The 25,308-nt window shown below is 38.0% G+C and overlaps 1 protein-coding gene and 1 pseudogene across 13 annotated transcripts in view; one reads left to right on the top strand and one right to left on the bottom strand.

Annotated features, from left to right (window-relative positions):
* The window catches only part of MAGI2 (membrane associated guanylate kinase, WW and PDZ domain containing 2), a 1,444,461-nt gene that overhangs the window by 328,735 nt on the left and 1,090,418 nt on the right, over positions 1–25,308 (bottom strand). For all 13 annotated transcript variants that reach the window (XM_055347909.2, XM_031012777.3, XM_063708679.1 and 10 more), the window contains one exon: positions 23,202–23,259. In XM_055347909.2, coding sequence (XP_055203884.1) covers positions 23,202–23,259 — 58 coding nt within the window. The remainder of the gene's footprint in view (positions 1–23,201; positions 23,260–25,308) is intronic.
* On the top strand, positions 6,671–14,241 carry LOC101151935 (large ribosomal subunit protein uL13-like; annotated as a pseudogene).

The raw sequence follows: 25,308 nt of genomic DNA, 5'->3' as shown, positions 1-25,308 counted from the left end.
GTGCTGAGTTTTCAAAGGCTCTCTGTTATTCTATTTACATTATGCATAATTCAGCCAAAAGAACTAGAATGTGCACTTGCTTTCTGGTCTACTGTGTTCATTTGAGATGAGTTTAATATGCATGAAACTAAGTGGTCAAGAAATGAAATTTATACTGAATGGTATTGAAGAAAAGAGCATCACCTGAGCTTTGCAAAGTCCCCATATCCAACAGGATAAATGTGAGGTAAATTCATTGATAGAGTATAGCAACCAGAGTCTGCACTTTTTAGAGCTGGTCCTGGATTGAGAGACTGGGATCCAGGAGAAAGAGTTTGCAGAAGTTACAGAATACATATGTAGGACAGTTGATGCTGATATCAATCAAAAGTAGAGAATTCATATTCTACATGGTGAGAGGGCAAACTTGTAGGTATCAGACGCAGAGTGGCTTGAAGCAACTGTGGCCCAGCTAAACTGAGAGCTTATAGTCCAAGCAAACTGTGAATTCCTGTATAGCAGGCTGTTTGAAATGCAGAGTTCCTTATCTGTAGGGAGAGTAGAAACCAGCAATTCTGCTTTTAGTGGTGGGCCTATGCTGCTCTTTCTCTAGGATATAAACATCCCATGAGAGGGCTGGCATATACATTGATACATAGAATTATGGCAGGCAAGCATGAAGAGGAGAGAAGGAATGGAAGAGAAACTGACAAATACTGAGTACTTAACTCTTGGCCAGTTACTATATATAGTTTTCCTCAGTGAAGTTTCATAACAACCCAGACTTGCATTCTAATTATTCACCTTTTAAAGGCAATGAGACTGACGCGTGGAGAGATCGGATTATTTGCTCTAAATCACATGTCTCGTAAGTGGAAAGGCTGGACTTGGCCGGGTTTATTTCTAAACTGAATCTCTGCACACTTTTTTCTTTTGGATATACAATTTCACATTGGCATGTGCACACACACTTATTGTGTGTATACACCCTGCACATCTCCAACACAAACCACTTACAGCTTCAGAAAGGAAAGGAGACAGAAGCAGCAACATCTCAACAACTAATTTCCAATACTATGAATCAGATCATTTCAAAGCAGTTCCCAGAAACATGGTAAGTCAGCCGTAAGATCTAATTCTTTCCTCACAGGAGACAGGGTAAGGTAGCTGCCTGCCCCACAGGCTCTGCAGTTAATCACTCCTGTATTCAAATTCCAGCTCTACCACTTGACTAGCTGTGTGACCTTGGTTGAGTTATTGAAACTGAGTCTTAGTGTCTTAATCTGTAATAGCAGCGTAATGCCTCCTTCTTGGGCTGGTTGTGAGGATTAAGTGAAATAATGAATATTAGCACATGGTTTTGAGTACAGACATGCTCAATAATTAGCAGCAGCTTGTATCATCATCTTAATCACCACCATTACTGTCATCATTTTTCATCCATAAGAAAGGCTTTATTGGGGAACTTCAGAAGCACTGGGACCTTGCTCTAACTGCCTTTGGTGCTGTTTAGGAAGGGAGTGCTTCTAACAGTGCTCTTTGTTAATGAAACTCATTTGTAAGAGGTTCAAAGTACAACCATCTATGTAAAATTATTTTCCCACTGGAAATAAAATGTTATTGTAATGCTCTTGTGCACCAAGGCCTTGTGCATCATGACTGTGGTGCACAGTGAACTAATAATATCTGTGCCTGTAAAGCATGTGAGCTGTAAACTCTAACACTGCCACCCTGTTTTGGAAGGACCAGAGTTTGATGCCTGTTTTCCCGTTTCTCCATTGTTACATAACTTCCTTACCAAAATCCTTTGAAACCTTCCTATTAAACATATACTCTTCCTGATTTTGCCCTCACTCATTTCTGTAGCTTCACCTTTGGCTGCATCACCACATGTGCCCTCTACGTTGAACATACTTGGAGCTACTTTGATCAGTGACCCTCTATCAGACCTCTTATCTTTCCACGAGAGATTCAGTATGTACATGGTGCAGCACTTGAAGCAAGACAACCTGGGTTTCAGGTGGCATCTTGGGCAAATTTCTAACTCTCTAAGCTTCAATATCTTTATCTGTAAAATGGGGACATTAATAGCTACATCACGGGTTGCTGTGAGGATAAGAGAATTGTTTACAATGTTTACAATGTTTGTATCTCCCTTAGATACCCAGGGAGAACCCAACAATGAAGGTATGGTTGTTATTTTTTTGAGGTACAGTTATTTCCTATTACTATTATTGAAGTGTTGCAGTGGTTATTGCCATTATTCTAAGGATGTTTTTCCTATCTCTCCTGTGTCTCCTTCCCTCACTCCTCCCAGCCACATTCCCTGCCTGTGTGATATTCTTCCACCTTGGGTTCTCAGAAGACTTTGAACAGACTTCTCTCATTGCAGTTTATTCACTTAAAAAAAATCCATCCACTGAAGCATTTATCCTTTAAGTAACAAATAATCCAATTACATTCTTTAAGTTATTTAAAAATATACAATTAAGTTATTATTCACTATAGTCAATATTCACTTATTTTCTTATACTCCATCATTAAGAAGATTTGAGGACAACAATAACAAAAGTAAACAAAATTAGGTTGAAGTTAGTTGAATCAAGGTGGGAGATCAATAGAATTGATAAGATAGGTTCCTATTTATTTACTAGAGTTTTGTTGCAAATTAGCTTTCAGCTTTTAAGCTGCTAATTCAACAGGAGAGAGAAACCAATTATACTATTCAGAGTATTTAAGATGCCCCGAAGCCAGTTGTTTAGAAGGACATAGTATTCCTAAGTCTTACTGACATTCCTTTCCAAATTTTGAATAAAGAGATTTCTGTGACGTAGTATACAGCATCCTAAATGATAATTTTACAATAATGAATTTCACAGGCTATACTAACTTTATTAAAATGTGTTTTAATGATTAATTTTCATGCTGATTTCCTTCCCTAGATTGTGTACTTCTATATACAGGATACATGTGTTATTTATCTTTCTGTATTGAGCATCTAATACAGTGAATGGAAAATAGCTTTTCTTGTTAAATGACTAAATGATGAGTGTGTGTTTTAAAACATTTATTTTCAAACATATGTCAATAACTTTACGAAACCAAGAAACAGCTTTGAAATGTCCTAGGATATCAACTTTTCTTGTTTCCTATCTGTTCTATATCCGTTTTGCTAGGTCATTGTTCGTCATATGCATAACTTTATCCTTAGAAATTATGAAAACTTTCTGGGATGCAGTTATGCATACAACCCAGTTCCTCCAACTTGCCACCTGCATGTAATTATTTTCTTAGAAAAGTTAATGTGCAGCCACCTGCTTTATGGTCACTATGTTGAAAATATTCCATTTACCATCAAAATGAGTTTCTAGAGTTCACAGAGAATGAGAATACCAATGAGCTAGTTTCGCATGCCTTGGACCCCACAGACAGCAAAAGCAGGATATGGCTCTAGCACCATAAGCTAATTGCTACAGAAATTTCCATTGTCACAAATGAAGTCATTCATTTGAAACTTAAAATGCTCACAAGCTCTAAAAGACTTATCACAAAGAAATGTGATTGTAGCTGAATAGAAACTTGTCTTCCTTATGCTTCCAAAATGAATAGTTTCAAGTTCTTTCAGCAAAGATTTGGGGGTCTTACAATGTGTACAAAAAGATGTGAATGACAAATGCCATCGTTCTCATTGTTTAGGCTCTGTGAGGTAAGTACTAGCTATTTCATCTAGCTTCCATACAGAACAAGAAGCTGGGAAGCTACCAAGAGTTCTTGCTATTTAATTATATCTAGTCTATTGTCATATTTTGCTAAGAGAATCTTGAGCTATTAAAAGCTAAAAGCGTAAGAGTCATATTCTGAAGTGGGTATATCTTAAAGATTCCGTTTTCTCTTTACAGAAAGGAAAGACTACTGATGAGAGATGCTTCCAAATTAAAAGTGGCAAAGGACTCAGGATATTTAAGGATGAGATTCTGTTGCCTGATCTCTTTGTCTTTACATTCACTTATCTGCAGTCTGACTCTCTCCTCTCACCATGGAATGGAAACTTAGAGTAAGTTCCTATGTGGCAGTGCTTTGAAATTCCAGATGCACCAGAGAGCTTCAAAAACAAACAGAAAACAGAAGACTCAGGGCTACCCTAAATCAACTGATTCATAATTTCAGAATGAGATCCACAGGCAATGGCATTTTTCAGGTGAAAGAAAGCTTCCCAGGTGTCTCTAGTGTGCAGCTAGGGCTGTGATCCCCTGAGTTAGAAGCTGAGAATGTGTGAAGAGGTGTTGCATAAGGAGTATCTTGCCTGATAAGATTTATGCAGAAGCCTCTTTTTCTATATGTGGCCTCAGGGAGGATTAGCAAATGCAACTTTGCTCCTGAAGAGGACTTCTGCCCTCAGAAGTTTCAGACAAGCACTGAGGGAAGGAAATATTTGCAGCTGATTAGAGGCCATGCTGCCAAAGGTGGTCCCCAGTCCAGGTCCTGTTTGCCTGCCATTTTCTTCATTGTGGAGAGGGAAGGGAGGAATTAGGAGGAAAGTCTTAAATACTGAACCCATCAGTATGCACAGGACAGGTAGGCTGAAGGTTATCAAAGCCATCCCCCACCCTCACCATCAATGCTCCCTGTATATCTATATCTCAGCCTGTTCACAACCCACCTTGCTTCTCCTGGGGTTTTTGGAGACAGGCTCTTTTAGTGCATAGTCCTGGATGACACCTTTGCACCTGCAGGTTACTATCCCGTTATCTTGACTTTAGTTAACATTTAGAAATAATCAATGTGGAAGGGAGAAGGGAGCAGCTTTTAAGTGGAGACTGTGTCACAGATAAAATGTTTCCAAGGTATCTAAGGTGTCTGTGCTAATTATCCAAGACATGAGGTACATAGTGCTCAAATATTTACTGAATAAATACATGAATGGAGCAAGGCCAGCAGGAAAGAGGATATATCTCACTGTTTTCTAGCTTCACTCTCCTGTAAAATACACATTGTGGGCGGGGAATGGTGACCCATTTCTGTAACCCCAGCACTTTGGGAGGCTTAGGTGGGCAGATTGCCTGAGCATAGGAGTTTGAAACTAGCCTGGGCAATATGGCAAAATCCCGTCTCTACTAAAAGTATAAAATTTAGCCAGGCATGGTGGCACAAGTATCTGTAGTCTCAGCTTGGGTTACAACAGAAAAGTGTGAATAAGGAAAAGCACTATATTAGGGATGAAATGTGGGAGCATTAGAGAAGCAGCAACTCAGCATTGAGAGAGGGAGTGAGAGGACTGGCTTGGGGCTTGGCGTGGCTCAGGATGACAATGCAAACTGGCTTCTTTTGGGCTTCCTGAATGAACCTAGTGTGGATTTCATCATTGCTTGGAATCCCTAGGCTTTCTCTAACCCCAATTCCAATTCCCCATCTCTGCACTGTTACCACCTCCCATCTGAACCCCTAGACTACAGCTGAACTAGCAGGCAAACACAGACATTGCACCCTCCCTGACTATATTTTATTCATTTTAATATGAGCCTTGAGAAGACTTCATAATTTTTTCTCTACTGTCATGTTTGAATAAATGGAATAAAAACAACTTCATGCTTTGGAAACTATGGGAGGAAAATAACCCTAGAAGGATCTTCTGGAGCCAACCCTTTTCAAAGAAGACAGGATGGTATAATTATGAGCTTAGTCTCTGTAGTCATGATGCTCACATCCAAGCCCCTGCACATCCTAGGTATGTAACCGTGAGCACATCATTTACCCTTTTTTTGTGCTTCAGAATTTTTCACCTGTAAAGTCAGATAAAAATAATATTCACCTTACAGAGTTGTTGTGCACATTAAATGTGTTAAAATGGGTAAACTACTTGAGAAGAGTGCCTGGATGTAAGTACTCAGTCAATGCTAACTATCATCATTCATCGCATATTTACTTCCCAAAGTCTCTTGACTAGACACTATGGTTGGTAGGGGAGGGACAAAGATGAATCAGGCACATAGTCTAGCAGGGGAGAGAAAACAGGGACAAAAAAGAATTATGATGCAAAACAATGTTACATAATGCAATGTGTGCCTTACAGGGCTTTGAAATGCTGAATTTTACAAGTACTAGATTAAAGCCTAATGTTTTAAATATGTTATTATAAAATATGAGCTTTGAATAAATGGAAAAATGGAATCTATTTTACTTGGAACATTTTTTAAAAACAGAATAATTGAATCCTGCCTCTTGAAAGATTTCTTCCCAATTCTAACACTTAAGTGATAATTTTCCTTCTATAAACATCCATTCATTATTCCCTACTGTACCTGGGGAAATGTCAGTTTGCTTTGTGAATGTGAATGGGAAGATTGAGTCATTCACATGTTAATTTCTCCTGCTCTTCCTGGACATGAGGGTGTCTATGTTGGGGATATAGTATCCAGCTGGGAGGTGGAATCATGGCCAACTGAGAAGAATATCCACATATTGGCACTGAAACTCTTACAGCTGAGTCTGTCCTCTACTCCACACTAGGTTGAGCTTCTCAAAATGCAAATTTTCACATACATGAGATCTCTTCCCTCCCTCGGTGGTAATGCTAGTTATTTAGTTAAGACATTAACCTGTAATGTGTATTTTATATATAAAGGAAGATTCATCACTAAGCCATTACTCTTCACTAATTCCATGGAAAACTTCGAACTAACTCCTAGCAGAGATGGCCGTGTGCACCGTCAATCATGTCATGAAATACCCAGGACCTACAAAGTACATAGATTCAATTTCAAAAAATTCAGAGCCACTAGGCATGCATTAAAAAATGTTGTTTTCTATCGATCCCTTTTCACTCCCATAAAGTATCTCTCTAAAATGTTATTGCTGAGTGCAGGAGGAGATCATTGTTATCAAAGGTATTTCTAACCTTTTGCTTCTAGATTGAGTGAAAGTAGTGAATTATAAGTTCATAGAATAGGATTTAGCCAAAGGAAAACTAAAAGACTACACTATTTCAAGATCTTTCTGTATTAGAGACAAGACTAATAAGTCCTCTTCTACTGGTGTCTGACAATCTGACTAAGTAGTTTAAGTCCTTTACGTCTCATATATAATTCCATTGATTCCTCAGTATTCTGGGCACTAAGGACACAAAGGTGAACATGACAAAATCCTTTCCCTCAGGAGGCTCATACTCCAGTAGGGGAGACACACAAGTTGGATGACCAACCATTTCAGTTTGCCTGGGACTAACGAGTTGCCTGGGATGTGGGGCTTTCAGTTTTCAAACAGGGATAGTCCTGCATAAGTTAAGATGAGTTACTCATTCTAGAAGCGGTCAGGAAAATATAACACAAGGCAAAAACTGCTGAAATTTGTATGCATGACGTAAATACTCAGAGGGAGAAAAGACAACTTAGTCTGATGGCTCAGGGAAAGCTTCACAAAGGAAGAGACATGTAAACAGACTGTAGAAGGATGAAAGTATTTTGCTGGTTGGAGAAGGGGGCATTTTAGGAAGAGAGTAGTAGATATAGAGGTGCTCAGTAATATTCAATTCTGCCTACCTAGAGTACAAGGCTAGTGCACACAGACATGCATGTGGTTGTGTATGGGTGGCAATGTGGGAGCAAGAGGCGTAGGGGAGCGGATGGAAGCTACAAGACTGGAAGGACAGTTCTGAGTCATGGTATGGAGTTTTGTTTAGTCTGAAGATCTCCCTACTTCCATTGTGACCTTAGTCTAATGGAACTGCAGCTTTTAAAGTCTCCATCTTGGATGAGGTATCTTATTCCCGAACTTGGGAGCATTATAAGATGAGCTTCACCACACATCAACCAAGTAGGAAAGCTGTGGTTCTCCCTAGAATTCCCAAGCATTTCTGCATCATTTCCTGGCTACCTTCAGTGTCCTAGGTATTGTTTTCACCTAGGGTATAAGGTTGAATTAGAGATGTTCCATGCGTATGAAAAAGTCATCCAGGGAAATAGCCATTTCTGTGTACAAGGAAGGGTGAGAATAGTCTGACTTGTAACATACTCTATGTTGAACTGGATTGCTATTTCTTAATAAATTACTTATGAGTTGCTAAAATGTGCAGTCACAATATAACTTAATTGAACTCCAAAAATACACATTCATACATAATGGTAAGCATACACAGCCATGGATACAGGAATCCTTTGGAGCTTGACTCTAAGGAGAGTCAGAGAATTACCAAGGACACTCAGAATACCGGGCAATGGCAAAGGCAACATCACTGATGTCTGGGATTATCCAGGAAGGAGGGAATCAGGAGAAGAATGCTAGTGAGGGGAAATTGACAAGACTGGGGACAAGGCTGTGGCACATTATGAAAGTCACCAGGCCATGAAAATAACTCCAATTCCATATAATACCCAAATTCCAGGTTTCCAAGACCAATATTCAGAGATGAGAAAAATATTGAAAAAGTATTATTCTTGACTACTGAGTCTTTATGACCACATAGAGCAGGAGGAAATCAAATATATAGCAATTGCTTTTATATGCTAAAATGTGATGCAAGAGGGATTAGAAAACACAAAAAATTAAGAAAAAAATACTTTTGACGAGTTTTAGGGAGAAAAGGATATATTGCTGGATACCTAGAATCTGCATAGAATCTTTCAATACCTTGCCACTAAATGTGACTGCAAGGTCTAGGAGTGAGCAGGAGGCTACAATTCTGTTAGGTAAGGACTCTGGGAAGATAGAAGAGGTATGGAGAAAAAGTAGGAATAGAGGATAAAGGTTCAGCAGCCCCAAGAACAGAGAAAGGTGGCAATAAGTTGCTTCAGTGTTGTTTTTAATAGATTGGTTTATTGGGGATAGGTATTGTGACAGAGTTTTATATAATTAACATACTATGTCTAAAATTATGCCATTACTAGAAGATCAAAGCTTTGCACAAATAAGATGATAGATTCATGTAACTGTAATGGGGGATGTATTTTCAAATAACTTGTTTGTTCTTTTCCATAATACAGATTTATATCCCCACAGTGGGCTGAGTTTGTGTTTTTCATTCTGAAGCTCTTAATAAAGAACAGGAAAGGTGTGATGTTGGATATTTCTGAAGAAAATTCCATTTGTGCACTTTTAAAGTTAATTCCAATTCAGATTTAAATTCTGTTTAATAGATGCCACAGTTTGCTGAAAGAAACAGTTGCATGAAGAATGAATGTCAGCCTTGTAAAAAAAACAAAGGAGACTAAACGGAAGATAGTGGATGGCAGAGTGGGATGGGAGCTAATATTCACCGAGCGAATACTATATGCTGACCCTCAGTGAAATAGGTTGCATGCTTTTAATTCACTTGCTCTTCCTAGAGGGTAAAACATTTTCTGCAGATCTTACATTAAGCGGCAGATGCACAAACAAAGCCTAGCTCCGTGTAGTGCCAACATCCAAGAACACTGAGTTATGTGATTCTGCTTCAAATATACACTTAACTTTTATGGTGAAATTACTTATGTATGTACAGACATGGGCTATGTCTGGTAATCTGCAATACACTTCAGCCAGGTGATTCTCAATTTCTTTTTATCAGTTTTCATTATGAAATTGGAAACTTTAAAAACATTGTGAATTACCTGCTTACTTTCTGAAGACAAAAATGTGAAAATACAGATATATTAAATATATTTTTTAAAGAACTCAGTGATCACATGCATAGAAACAGTGACTGAACATGTTTTACCAGAAAATGTGTGTGTGTGTTTGCGTTTTACATACTGGAGAAAGTGAGAAATGAAATGGTAATGAGGGCATGAATGAGGAGTCAGGAGACCGGGCTTTGTGTAACATTGCTTTCAAACCAGAAGGATCTGTTCCAAGGGTTGTCTTTCAGCTTCCCTTAGGGCAAGTCCTAACATCAATTTCTTGAACTCTTTGCCCTAACCGACTCTGGAAGTTGAGTGTGGGTCATGTCTCTGGCAATTATGATAATGATAATAAGGTGATTCTGTGCTAATATTCATGAATAAGATTACAGTTCTATGTGAGGGAGAATGGAGGTAGTCAACAATAACAAAACTATGTATGTTTCGTCTCAAACTTATAAAAGAATGCTGCATGTTGTAGGCCAGGTTCAGTTCTTCTGAGGGCCAGTGATCTAAGAAGAAATGGAGGGAGTTGTTAAAGGATATAGACTTACAGCTAGATAGGAGGAGTAAGTTCTGGTGTTCTACACCACTGCAGCATGACTATAATTTACAATAATATGTAGTCTCAAACAGCTAGACGGAGGATATTGAATGTTCCCAACACAAATAAATTATAAATGAGATGATGGATATGCTAAGTACCCTCATCTGATCACTATACTTTATAAATATCAAAACATCACTATATACTCCATGAATATGTATACTTACTATTTGTCAATTGAAAGATTTTATAAAAGGACATGGAAACATGTTACTTAGCAAGGAATTTTTTATGTAACAGGGTGGAAACTTGAGTGCTGGTGGGAACTCTTCCCAAATACCCACATAAAAGTCACCTGAAAGGGGTGCGCTTCTCACCCTACCTGTGCTATATTCACCACCAAACCTTGGACACCAACAAAGGCAAGGAGGTGCCACTTGACTCTTGGTATCCTCAATCTCACTGAGATACACCAAAGTGAAAGCCACTTCCAATGAGTCTGAGTGGTCCTTCTCTTCCATCTTTCAGACCAAACCAGCATTTTGGGTTTAAGCTACAATTGAAGATTTTGTCTACCACTCACTATCTTTGAGAAATTCCCCTAATGTTTCTGAACTGCAACTGCCTCATCAGTAAATATTCTACTCATTTCATAGGACTGTTTTGAGGAGCAAACAAGATAAAATATAGAAAATGTTTAAAGACGAAGCACTGTATAAATTTGATTTTGACATTCTTGGAATATTCAGGGCCTGGGAGTCAAGTGCAACTTAAATATGGACAGTGTGAAGTCTCTTAATTCTTGTCCTGGGCTGCAACAATATTTTTATCACCTACTAGCTTGATGGCCTGGCTTCTTTAAGTTTCATTTTCTCTGTTTGTAAAACAGCAGTAATAGTATCTCCCATTAAGCATTGTGATGGTGATTAAATGAGTTTTACAAAATGCCTAATACATACCAAGTGCTTAATAATGGTAGCTATTAATATTCTTTTCTCTGGGTTGATTAATAGTTACTAAATAAGACCCCCTTGGAGATAAAATTTACATGAGGTCAGTGCCACAAAATAAATTACTAAGCAACATTAGCAAAAAAGAAAATCATTCCTGTCATTTTATTTATCTGAAAATATTATTCACATTATTTTGATGCCCAATTAAAACTGGAGAAAGTGAACTAAGAATAATAGAATGGACAGGCCCTGTCAACCTTCATAGCTGAGTGTTGTGCTTAGTGGAAAGTTGAATTAAGATCTTTACATGACAACAGACTCAACAAGTAGTGCTTAATAAGCTTTCAGAGATTTGTTACCTTATGATAAGTTTGAGACTAAATTTATGCAAAACTAATTTTATTAGCACCACAAAGAGCCTTTTTTTTTCTTTTGCCTTTAGTAGATCCAGTTAACCTTCTCAAACACAGAATGGAATTTCTTTTCTTTACAATTGTAGTTTGGCTTAATTGTATTAAACTTAAATGTGAAATTTGATGATAAAAGTTTTTATGATTCACCCATTTTTATTATACATTAACTCAGTTTATGTAATATAATCTTATCTAATTAAATATGAAATCATCTGATAAACACTAGTAATAAATAATGTTTAATGATGTCATTTTTTATTGTTAAAAAAAGAAAAACAGGTTTCCTTTCAAATGTGTTCAGCTTTGACAGAAGTTAAAAATATATCTCTGGGCTGGGCGTGATCCTGGGAAGTCGAGGCTGCAGTGAGCAGTGATTGCGCCACTGCATTCCAGCCTGGGTGACGGAGCGAGACTTTGCCTCAAAAAAAAAAAATATATATATATACATATATATATATATGGACAGAGATAACTATCTATATCTAGCTATCTATTTTGCCCCCAGGGGGCTGCTGAAGACAGCAGAAAGACAGAACCTGGTGCTCAGTGGCCAAGGCCATCTTGTGGGCCACCCGGCAGCCATCTTGGCCAAGTGGGTTCTGCTGGGAAGGAAACTGGTGGTCGAGCACCACGAGGGCATCAACATTTCTGGCAATTTCTGAAGAAACAAATTAAAGTATCTGGCCTTCCTCTGCAAGCAGATGAGCACCAACCCTTCCCAAGGCCCCCCCGCCCCGCCATTCCTGGGCCCCCAGCGCATCTTTTGGTGGCCTTGCAGAACCAAACGGGGCCAGGCTTCCCTGGACCAACTTATGATGTTTTATGGGATCTCACTGCCCTATGACAAGGTGATTCCTGCTGCCCTTTAGGTTGTACGACTGAAGCCTACAAGAAAGTTTGCCTCCTTGGGGTGCCTGGCTCACGAGGTTGGCTGGAAATACCAGGTAGTGACAGCCACCCTGGGGGAGAAGAGGAAGGAGAAGGCCAAGATGCACTACAGGAAGAAAAAGCAGCTCATGCGGCTGCAGAAACAGGCCACAAAGAACGTGGAGAAAGGCCGGGCGCGGTGGCTCACGCCTGTAATCCCAGCACTTTGGGAGGCCGAGGCGGGCGGATCACGAGGTCAGGAGATCGAGACCATCCTGGCTAACATGGTGAAACCCCGTCTTTTACAAAAAATTAACCGGGCGTAGTGGCGGGCGCCTGTAGTCCCAGCTACTCGGGAGGCGGAGGCAGGAGAATGGCATGAACCCGGGAGGCGGAGCTTGCAGTGAGCTGAGATTGCGCCACTGCACTCCAGCCTGGGCGACAGAGCCAGACTCCGTCTCAAAAAAAAAAAAAAAAAAAAAGAACGTGGAGAAGACAAATGACAAATACACAGAGGTCCTAAGACCCAGGGACTCCCTGTTTGAGACCAGTAAAGACTGTTTATTCCTCATGCTTGGCCTGGCCTACCCTTCTTCCATTGCGACCTTGGGATATGGGGGACCCTACCCTTCCTGCATCACCGCCCTGGGATGTGGGGGATCCAGGGGCAGCAATATAGGTGCCATAGGCAGCCTGGGACTTAAGCTGGGGGCAACGGAAGGGCCTTAGTCACTGCCTTTCTATAAGGTTATTTTAAACAGCTCTAAGATTTGTACAGGCATAATTTGTCTATGACCTGCTTGTTCAGGACAGAGTTTTAGAAAACCAATAGAGCAACCAGTTACTTTGGTTTTAATATTGGCAAAAGGGACCTGGAACATTAATTGGAGGGAGTCCTGCCTTGTGAAAGGGGCATCTCTTTTTAACTCCCACCTTCTCATGTACTATACTCTGTGGCTGTTATAATATGAAAAAGTGCTTAGGGACAGCATGATCTTACTGTTATTCAAAGGATATTATAGAGAAGCTTAGACTAGGAAGACGTGTGACCAAGCGGTGGCAGGGGTCGCCCTTGCTCCTTCCCTGTATTTTGTGATCAGAATCAAATAAATTACTTTCAAAGAAAAAAATAGTTCTTATCCACCTTTTTTGTTCATAAACTTATCCTTTATCTTTAGAAATGCCCTTTTAATGTTAATATCAGCCCTCATGTCTTTGGATATCAAGTATATTTATATTTTTTTTCTACAGCTTGGTAAAAAGAATCCATGATAATAATTTGTCCTTCTGAGAAGCCTTCTTTCCATAACACTCACATGATGGGATTGTTAAAATCATTAAAATAAAAGAATGGTAATATATGTTACTGTCCAACGAAACAAAAAGTAGAAATGGAAAGAAAATGCTTTAAAAATTTTAAGTATTCTTTGATCAGCACCTGTAATGAGAAAATACAGAGGCTTACAGAAAAAAGGCCAAATTTATTCTTGTTAACATAAAGTGGCAGTGAGTTAAAAGAGATCTTAGCAATCACCTAATCCAAACCATTCATTTAACAAATAAAAGCCAGAGAGGTTAAATGTAATTTTGCACTAACCTGTAAATTCAAAATTGTGGATGGAAAAAACATAAGCTATTACTAACATTGTGATTTATGACACACAAAAGGAATTTTGAAAAACATTCCCTGCATATTGATAAAGAGATGAATTATAGTTCTCGTGTGGGGATGAGGTAGTAATACATTTTACCCAGTTAAGGTAAACCATCTTCTGTTTCATTATTCAATTATAGGATGCCCAAAGAATAATATCAGTCTGCTTTGGTTTGACTTCCTCAGTTTGACTAAGTTCCTTCATACCTTTGACATTGTCGGCATCCCTTTGGGCTGAATGTGATCCCAGTTATGTATCTATTAAAGATCTAGAAGATGCAAATGCCAGCCAACTACTTTAATTCCAGAAAGAATTACTTTCCAACACCAAAGGAAAAAAACGTGGCACTGTTGTTTTAATATGCCAGTCACCAACAGGATAGGATCTTGAGGAAATGTTAGGGTAATTTTGACTCAGCCATTTTCACTTTATGTGCTAACTTTAGAACTTAATCTCAGTCTAAGATATGATTCCAAAGTATGTAATGATACAGATTGTTAGCATGAGACAATCTGCAGTTCACGCACAAGAAGCAGAGCATGTTTAATCTCGAGAGAGGAAAACTAATAAGCTATGTGAGCTAACTGTTTCACAAATAATAGAATAATCATCATCTACCTGTCATAGAACACTGCCTTGGTGAGTGGCAAACAGGATTGTCCAATGAAAGATGCTAGCAGTGTTTTCTGGGTTGCCTAGCAATGAGCTACCTGGGACAGGGGTCCCCTCTTCCAGCAGGAGGGACAGCACTGCTCACGCAGCTCACATCCAGCTCCAAAAGTTGTCTGCAACTCTCTTAATCAACAATTCCCCAAGTTCAGACTGTCTTCCCTGCCTTCACAAGGCCATTCTCGAGTTCTCATGGTCCTATAAAAATGATGGAGTAGAAGGAAGGAGCATGGTCCTTCTTTGGCAGCAGAGAACATGGTGTCTCCAGCTGTGAGCATTCCTGCCCTCTCTTCCTGGGACGTCAAGGGGTCAGGGTCTGTGTACTGCACACTGTTACCTTCTGCCAGGAAGTTTCCCTGCTTCTGTACTACCCTGTGTGCTATTGTGCTATTTGTCTATGCTTAGCCTCTCCAGAAGTGCCTAAACAAGGGCCTGATTTGTTAGATTCATAAAAAATGCTTGGGCCAGGCGTGGTGGCTCACTCCTGTAATCCTAGCACTTTGGGAGGCCGAGGCGGGTGGATCACAAGGTCAGGAGTTCAAGACCAGCCCGGCCAAGATGGTGAAACCCCGTTTCTACTAAAAATACAAAAATTAGCCGGGTGTGGTGGCAGGTGCCTGTAATCCCAGCTACTTGGGAGACTGAGGCAGAGAACTGCTTGAAACCGGGAGGCGGAGGTTGCAGTGAGCCAAGATCATGCCACTGCACTCCAGCCTGGGCGACAGAGTGAGACTCCTTCTCAAAAAAAAAAAAAAAAGCTTGAAGACAAACACAACCCCCTTCCCCCCAACAAAATGTGTTTATGTTGCAGTTATCTTTATTTACAAATATATTCTCAAAGAAATGTTGGTGTGAGAGGAATGGTTCCTTTGTTTTTTATTATTGGCTTTAGGACAAAGAAAATAATGTTTTAGAGTTATAAAAATTGTTTGTAAAAAATAACATTTATATACATAACTGACGTCAAGGTGAATAATTCATTGTTATTTGTAAAAGTCCATCTGCAATCAAACCAATTTAAACTTCTGGGTGCCTAAAACATTCTCTATGTGGAACCAGAAGATTTGTTAAGTAAGGTTGTTGATAAGATGTAAGAGTCGCTAATAAAAGTGTATTTAATTACAGAGTCAAGTTTTCATCCCTTCAGTTTAAGGGTGGGGGAGTATGACTAGGATAGAGAGCAAATGTCAATTCTGTTAGAATGAGCCAGCAATGGTGGAGTGTCTCACAGCAGGAAAAACGACCTCTAACTTCAGAAACAGGGAGATGAAGCACCTCCAGATCTTGCCTGGATGGTAGTGGTGAGAAGAGAGACTGGACGGGAGACTTCTTTTCATGTGAAAGGATCGTGGTATAAAAACATTTGAGGGGGCTGGGTTCGGTGGCTCATGTCTGTAATCCTAGCACTTTGGGAGGCTGAGGCGGGTGGATCACTTGAGGTCAGGAGTTTGAGACCAGCCTGGCCAACATGGTGAAGCCCCACCTCTACTAAAAATACAAAAATTAGCCGAGTGTGGTAGCGCACACCTGTAATCCCAGCTACTCGGGAGGCTGAGGCACGAGAATCGCTTGAACCTGGGAGGCAGAGGTTGCAGTAAGCCGAGATTGCACCACTGTACTCCAGCCTGGGAGACAGAGCGAGACTCTGTTTCAATAAATAAGTAAATAAGTAAGTAAGTTTAAGGGACTCTGTCATGAAAAGTAAAATGGTAGTTGAAAAGAAGTATTAGGAAAGAAATCAAGAGCCAGTTGAAGTTTTCATGAGTGAGTAGTACAGAGGGTGGGGGAGTTAAGTGGGAATTATCAACTATGAACTATCAGAAAAGTTAAGAGCATGTGTGTGGAGCTAGGAGACCCCCTAACTTACTGCTGGGAATCTTAGGGACTCATGTCGCATGAGGCCTGATGCCTGGTTTTATCCAGGCTAGGAGAAATGATGCCCCAAATTATGAAATCAGCCTGAGTCAGCTAGAAGGATGTAAAACGTTAAACCAGTCATAAGTTAAGGTCAAATAAGTTAATAAAAAAACTAGCTCTAGTTCAGTTAGAGGTAGGACACTCAATATTTGTTTTGATATCCATGTTCCTTTTGTTCAACTATAAAGTGGAGTTTACTGATTTATGCTTGTTGAACAGAGGAAAATATGTTGTAAAGTATAAAAATTGAACAAACTTATTAACATAAAAATATAGCTACTCTACTGAGAGGCTGTTTTTTGTTCTAAATGGCATCAGCATCGCTTCCACCTTATCAGTCATATTCCCTTAGAAAAACTCAGTTAACTCCTTAGAGATTTGATCTTCTCCTTTGTACATGTTGTGCCTGTCATCCGGGATGATGGATGTAAAAGCACATTAAAATAAAAGTTAAAATAAAAGTAGAAGTTAAAATAATGCTTTACACATTGGTATTTCTACTATTATTATAACAAATTCCCAGCTATATGAGATGATACATATTCTAGATAATTATGACAATATAACCTCCTTATGAGTGACTGAAGGCTCAACGCCTTTGGAAGCCACTTTCTGCAGCTACGGAATTGTTAATAATTCTGAGGAAGCCGGGCGCGGTGGCTCACGCCTGTAATCCCAGCACTTTGGAAGATCAAGGTGGGCGGATCACGAGGTCAGGAGATTGAGACCATCCTGGCTAACACGGTGAAACCCCATCTCTACTAAAAATACAAAAAATTAGCAGGGCGCGGTGGCGGGTGCCTGTAGTCCCAGATACTCGGGAGGCTGAGTCAGGAGAATAGCCCGAACCCGGGAGGCGGAGCTTGTGGTGAGCTGAGATCGCGCCACTGCACTCCAGCCTCGGTGACAGACCGAGACTCCGTCTCGAAAATAATAATAATAATAATAATAATAATAATAATAATAATAATAATTCTGTAGAAACACTGTTTTTATTCACTGTGGCATACTCTGGCCATGGGATTATATGTTTCTTTCCAAATCAAAGTTTCTCTTAGCATTGTTCACTTTTTGAAGTATACTGTAATCATGAAAGTATTGAAAAAGCAAGTAATGCCAAAAGGAGAAGCTTTCTACATATTATTGGTATATACAAGATTAAAAATTACTAACATTTATTGAACAGTTACTGAACATACCTATGTTAAGTGCTAAATACCAACTCTGGAATAAGACCGCTTAGGTTCAAATTCTGGCTCTATTATATAGTACTTATAAAAATATCTATAGCTCAGTTTCCTTACCTATAAAATAGGGATAATAAAACAGACTTTCTAGAGTTTCTGGAAAGATTAAATCAGCTAGTACATGTAAATCACTTAGAATAATACTTGGCATGCACTAAGTGCACAATAAGCGTTCCTCCTCTCCCCTCCCCTTCCTCATTTCTTTCTCGTCTTTTCCTCCTCCTCCTCCCTCCTCCTTCTTTATAATCTGCCTACTCAAGATCTCACAGCTGGCGAGCTACAGGGCTAGCACACTGTGCAACTCTGCAGCCCATACTTTTGGCCACTAAGTGGCCAAAATTGATGTGTGCAAATGCTGTTTATAAGATTTAGAGCTTTCCTTAGTGAGATTTTAAAAGGGTATTCTTTTATGTTTATTTCTAATTGGAAATGTTTCATATGTTTACTGACTTTTTATAAACTTTAAAGTTAGGAACTTTTTCCTAGAAAATTTAGAAAGCTACTCAAAGCCATGAAGCATTATTAAGATAAGATATTGAGTTCAAGTTCTCTCTAACCACTTCCCAACTTGCTACATCATGATGGATACTCACCACTAACCATGAAATGAATGCAATTTTCCATTTACATTAAATGTTACATTGAAGATATTATGCAGTATTTTTCATACTTTCTGGAATTGCATACAAATAATGTTTTATAGTAGCAGATGTGTGACATCACGTGAAAAACTTGTAAAACCTTTACATGAAAATCACATCTGCCAGTCTCCACTATCATTTTAACTACAGTTATATGGTTTGCTTCTCTGTCTCTGCCAGAGAAGGCAGCTTTGCATGAAAGCTGTCCCAGCAAATCGTGTCTTCTGGATCAGCAGCTAGTTAAGCAAATTGTGTAACTGCCATTAAAACCAAAATGTACCCAGCAGACATAATTTCACTAAAGAGGAGAGAGAACCACATTTGTACAAAAGTCACAGCTGTTCAACTCTCCATTTTGCACATTGTTATTAAAAAATTTTCCTATCTTTATGAACAGTGACAGTTACATTCCTAGTTAGCAATTTTAGGACTTCTTAATACGTAGTGCTAAGTGCTGCACCATCACGGATTTGGTGTCTGTCAGGAAAAATTGGGCTGAGTTCTTTCTGCTGCTACATAGAATCAGGACTTGGTCTGTTTACACAGACAGCAGATAAAATTTAAAAAGATGTTGAGTAGGGCCCATTGTTTTCTAAAATAGCTGTGTGTTGCCTCTACTAATCCAAATGAGGGCCAACATTTCTATGTTAAGGTCCAAACAATAAGGATTCCCTTTCTTTCACATCTTGCTCTCGGTGGCCATGTTGTCCAGGGCTACTCCAAAGTGGTGGGTAGTGGAGGTGGTGGCTCAGAATGCCTGGGTCAGCAGCCTGTCTCATGAGGCTCTGCATGCAGCATGACCTCACATTGTTGGGCATTCTGCTGTAGAACGGTATGACAGGGAGGCCAGGGAGGAGATGTTCTTGAGGAATCCCTCATTCTTCTCCAGGGATGGGTCCCAAAGCCTTGTTCAGACCATTATGGGTTATAAATGCAAAATTTATAGCAGGCATTTTGGGTAAGAGTTTGGAGTCTGGGCTCTGCAGTCAAACTGCCTGGGTCCAAATTTCAGCCCCTCATCTCAATAATGTGTGGTTCTGGATAAGTTACTTAACTTCTTTAGCCAGGGTTTCCTCATCTGTAAACTTAAGACAATTTAGCTCATTATCACTATAGAGAGAATTATAAATGTGATAGAAACTGTTAAGCACTGAGCCCAGTTAGTGGCACATACTAAGCACTCAATAAAGGTTAACAATTTCCATGACATGATTATGACTTTTCTGGTTCTTGAATATATTAAACCTACAATCTTAGAATTGAATTTGCAGGGGATAGAACAGTGGCATAGTAGGGTAAAGTCAGTTATAGTGGTCAAAGCCTGCTCAATCCAGGTTTCTCATTTTCTAGCTGTGTAAATTCTCTTCTGCTATTGATTGTTGCAATTGCTATTTGCTTGTCTGTGGCTGAGAGGAAAATGTGTGTTTATGCAACTGTGCTAGAGACATTACACTGATTTCAATCTGATGTCACAGAGCCCAACCTGCAACTTCTGTTCCCAGTTGTTGGTCTATCTGAAGAGAGGTGCTAACTGCTAAATTGGACCTCTTGTGTCCATGCACGTAAGCTTTTTTTGCTACTGGGTTGGAAGGTGGAATCTTTTTCATATCTTGTAAAGAGTACCTCCAATTGTATGAATGGGTGTGTAATTAAACATAAGAATGATAGCTGTACAGAGAATCCATTGTTCATTATCATTAATGGCATTAATAAATCAACATTTTCTTGACTATATATTAACAAAAAAGATATTGCTTGTTATATTAACTAAATATTAATATTACCAATTAAAAATATAATTCCTTAAGATATTAATGCTATCACTATAATTATGAATGGAATCCTAACCTAGACAGTTTTTATTTTATATTTATAATACATATACTGAAAATGTTGAGATAGCAACTTAACTTAGACTAGACATTTACTAATCTTTTATGGTAAGAAATTAGTTGACTTTCTTCTTCCAACAAAAACACTCTACATACTGAAAGTGATGAATAACCTCTATGTTTACATATGTATTCTTATAGTTTCCATAAAGAAGGCCACTATTCAGAACCAATATATACCTTGTGAAAATAATAGTGCAATAGAAATGAGATACAGAATTAAAACAAACAATGTAAATAAGTGTATTCCAATTAAAATATTTGACAAGATTTTTGGGATGATGGAAGATATCCCCCATCTCAAGTAATGTATACATCATATACAATAACAGGTATTTTAGTTATGTTTATGAAGTTTTTCAAGAGGATGTTTCCAATAAATATTGGGATAATATTCTACTTAACATTGTCTTTAAGTTTGAATTATCTGTTTATTTGTCTCAGTTTTCTGCGTGGCCTGCTACACCCACACACCTAATTACTGACACTGGTCAACTCTATAAAATCATGTAATGGGGACAAGACCATGACAAATAATAGAACTGAATGTAATGGGAAGAAAATTAAACTATTTTGACCCACTGTGACCTGTATATACAACCTCCCAATCACTTAAAATCTAAAACTATTAAACATGTCAGCCTGATCTAATTATAGAACACATGACTGACTACATTCTATATAATTCTCTGACAATGGCTGTGTTACATGGAAAATGAAGTTGAGAAATGTACACAGAAGCATAATGTAGGCAAACACACACACACACACACACACACACACACACACACACACACAGAAATTTGAGGTATAAAGATAAGAAAAATTTTCATTTAGGGTTACAGCCAGTGTCCAATTTCATAATTAATTATAAAGGATCTACCAGCAGCAGATCTTCACTTGCAGAACACACATCTTAATGATCAAGAAGGGATGAAGCATAGCTTTCTGACATAGGGGTGTCTTGCCTCTCTGTTGGATGATTAGGACAGAGAAGAAAGGTTTTAGTTAAATCCTCTCCTGCGTTGGAAGTTAGCTTGAAAGGAGCTGAAGATATGAAAAAACAATCGGAAGAATTAAAATAGGGCAGGGGCCAGCAAACTACGACCTGCAGGCAAGATTTGACCAGCTGCCTGTTTTTGTAAATAAAGTTTTATTGGAACGTAGCTGATGTTGCTGATGGTCGCTTTCAAGCTACAACAGCAGAGCTAAGCAGTTATAACAGAGGCCGTACTGTCCTCCACCCCAAATATTTGCTATCTGGGTTTTTATGGATTTTGCCAACATATGGACTAAGGAGTGGTTCTTTTTCAATGATTCTGTGAGGAAATATACTAAAGATAAGATGTGATATGCCTCACACTCAGTTCTCTTTCCTTACATGGAATTTCCTTGAATATCTGATGTAGTAGGCTTAGACACAGTACAGTTTGATTCAGTGAATTAAGACAAGCTAGCATTTATTTGAAATATTTAGTGTTATATTTATTTAGGGACCGTAACTATGTTATTTAAAACATATGGGTACTTTAATTCATCAGCAATCTAGTGGGACACAGAGGCCTTATAACTGTTTATGAATGATGTCCCTTTATTTTTGCAGTTAGAGATACCTCTATGTATTTATCTTACTTTTTTTGTATTTGTTCAGTGTCCGTGTGACACCATACATTAGATACTATGCTAACAGATTGCATGTGGAAAATGAGCTGAATTCACCTTGACTGTGAATCTGGAAATGACTGTGGAGCCAAAATTGGGGCTTTTCCAAATGAAAATGATGGGTGAAAGTAGTTAAGACAAGTGCTCCTGAGGGAGATACTCAAGGGCAGAGGGCACACAGATTTTACTTATCTGTACATTTCCAGTGCCAAGAAGGGCATGACACCTAATAAAAGCTCAGTAACCGTTTTTGAATATTGTTACAAAAACAATTTAGCACTAAAGCCATCCTGTAACTCTTGACCATCTGTAATTATTAAACAGAATGTGGTTGGAAAAAACAAAGTAGGATCTTGATGAACAATGTGAAAGTCTTTTGTTTTTCAACCTCTGGATTTCTTGGGTAGTATTTCCCATAAGGAATATGTAGGCTTTGTTATTTACCCAAATAACTTTAGGAACATTATACAATAGATAAGAATGAAAAACAATCGTCTGTTTGAAGACAGAGTTCTAGAAAAATAAATCACATATTTAACTTTTGAAAATTATGAATACTACTTGATTTCCCACGAAAAATATGTGTATATAATTTAACCCTGAATAGTGTATTTGTTCTGAATAAAAGGAGGCATGGGGGGATAATTCATACCATGACAAATTGTTGCAATGTAACCTCCAATAGGTAAGATAAAAGTCCAATGTACCAAAAGAATACTGTTGATTTGGAATGAGGTCCCAAAAAAGAAAAAAAAATCTAAATTTTATTTTATTTTTCAACTAAAAAATATGTCTGATTCATTTAATTGACTTCGAAATCTGTTTTAATAGGACATCTCATTTGCACAACCAGTCAGCTCCCAACATTTTGATTGCAAAATGAAAGGCATTTACTTTGATATCTTTAATTATCACTCATTTAGAGGACAGTGTGAAACACACTTTTTCAATTGGTGTTTTAGAATCGTTGAGTCAAAGGAAAGGAATGACAAATTAGCCAGCTGGAGAGGAAAGAAACAGCTAGCTAGTGCTGCTAGTCTTGGTGGATACTTCAAAGTAAGATGAAAGGGAAATGAAGGGGCTGTGAGCCACACATGCTCAATAAATAAAATACTAACATAATTTCACAACATATTAATAACAAGTTAATATCACACTTAGAGACTTACTCAACATAATAAGTGCCATAAATGGGATCATCGATTTTTTCCCAGCCATATGGAAGCTCTGAAAAATAAAGAGTTATTTCTTTCAGTAAATAAAGAATATCACAATTTCTAATAAAAAGTAATATAATTTAATTGTTCATGGATTGCAGAAATGGTCTACCAAAGTGGAACAAAGCATTCAGAGTCAGCAACAAATTTCAGAACATATTATAGAAACTATAAGAGGCACTGACTTGAAAACTGGCAGTTAAAACACAGAGCTCTCTTCTCTGCAGATACACTGCTCTGTCTAGCCATTTGTCTCATGCCAAATAGTAGGATGGCATGTCATCACGTTATCACCATTTAGTGCAATATAGAAGGCAAATCGCTTTCCTGAAAGTGTATATGTTTCTCTTATTTATTTGTATTGCTAAAGAAGGATTTCAGGACAAAGACCACATTTTCAAAATATATTTCTGAGAACAGCAAATTGTTTCTGATGACTGAAACAAAGACATTATAAATTCTCAATTGATATCCCACTATTTGAGATGGTAGGCTTGCTGTTACTCCACATGGGTCAGAATTTGAATGCTGCCAATACACTCTTTGGGCATATTTTAAAAATAAGGTATAAAATTGTGAACATGCTTTCCTTGATATTATAGTTCATATTTTCAATTCTCCATAGCTAATTTTAATTCACACATACACACATTAAAAAAAATCAACAATACTATAAATCCTATTACAGGCAAAAACATGCTGTCTGAAAACTAGGCTTTGCTTCATAATATTGTTTTCCAAATACACCAAGGTTTTATAATTATTAACTCCTACAAATATGAAGAATACTGTATTTTTCTTGATAGATATGAATTTTTACACATATAGAAATTGAAACCTAAGATATATTGATTGACAAGTTTAAATATATTTCAGTGAAGTTTAAAAAGTTTTATTATTATAGCAATAATATGTATCACTGTAGACAAAGCACAGTTATCAAAAGAAAACTGGAATTACCAGCAATCCTGCCACCCAAAAATAACCACTGTTAATATTTTGGTGAATATCCTTCAAATAATTTTCTATGCATATGTGTGCACACACTTTTAAAAGAAATTACCACATACAATGCATATTACTTTTATGGCCTTATATTTCTACTTAACAGAATATCAAGGATGTCATTCAATGTGAATGTGTGTTACCGCACAATATCATTTTCAAGGTGGCAACAGTAGTCGGCAGCATGGCTAGAAGCTGTGTAATTCATCATTTTTCTATTATTGAATATTTGGGACTTTCTAGTTTTTACCTGTCATGTGTCATCTGTATTGGACCTACTAAAATGTAAATCTTTTATCACTTTTCTATAATACAGTATTGAAAAATTCCTAGATGTGAAATTTTGGATCAAAGGGCATGCATCCTTTTATTGTTTTTGACATATATTACCAGATTTCTACCTTCCCAACTCACAAAAAAGTACTAATTTATAATCTCACTGAGAGTGTATGAGTGATTTTGTTTCTCTGTACTATCACATTAAATACAGATCCACAATTTCTCATCCAAAACTTTTAGGAACATATATGTTTTAGAATTTAGAATTTTTGCAATTTTAGAAAGTTAACACAGTGCAAGTGCTTTCTCTTTCATAACACTCTAAGTAGAGTTGGGGAAAGCAGTCTATAATTGAACATATGAGTATTTCTGCAGCCAAAGATATGATTCATACTAAGAAGGATAATTTAAACTTACAACACCAAATTTTAGAGTACCTTAAGAAATCTTTCTTTCAGAAGGATAATAAGAGTAAACCTTTACTGAGTATTGTTTGTGGTTTGAGTACTGATGGATTTTCTAGGTACTAACTCATTTTATCATGCCAGCAACTCAGGACTCAAAAACCCTGTACTCTGGTTCCAGTAAACTTACCCAATTTAAATATCAATTCAGAAACTCTGTTTAACAAGGCCTAAACGCCACTTAATTTAGATTAAGAAGAATAACTCTCCAGATGGTTTTCACCAAATCCCCCAAGCTATTGGCAAATTCATCTAGTAAAAAGGAATTCATTTGACAAATATCTATTGAGTGCCTTTTATAAACAGCTCAT

Source organism: Gorilla gorilla, chromosome 6, assembly GCF_029281585.2.
Source record: "Gorilla gorilla gorilla isolate KB3781 chromosome 6, NHGRI_mGorGor1-v2.1_pri, whole genome shotgun sequence".
Lineage (NCBI taxonomy): Eukaryota > Metazoa > Chordata > Mammalia > Primates > Hominidae > Gorilla > Gorilla gorilla.
The sequence above is the reverse complement of the archived record's forward strand: the minus strand, read 5'-3'. Positions and strand labels throughout refer to the sequence as shown.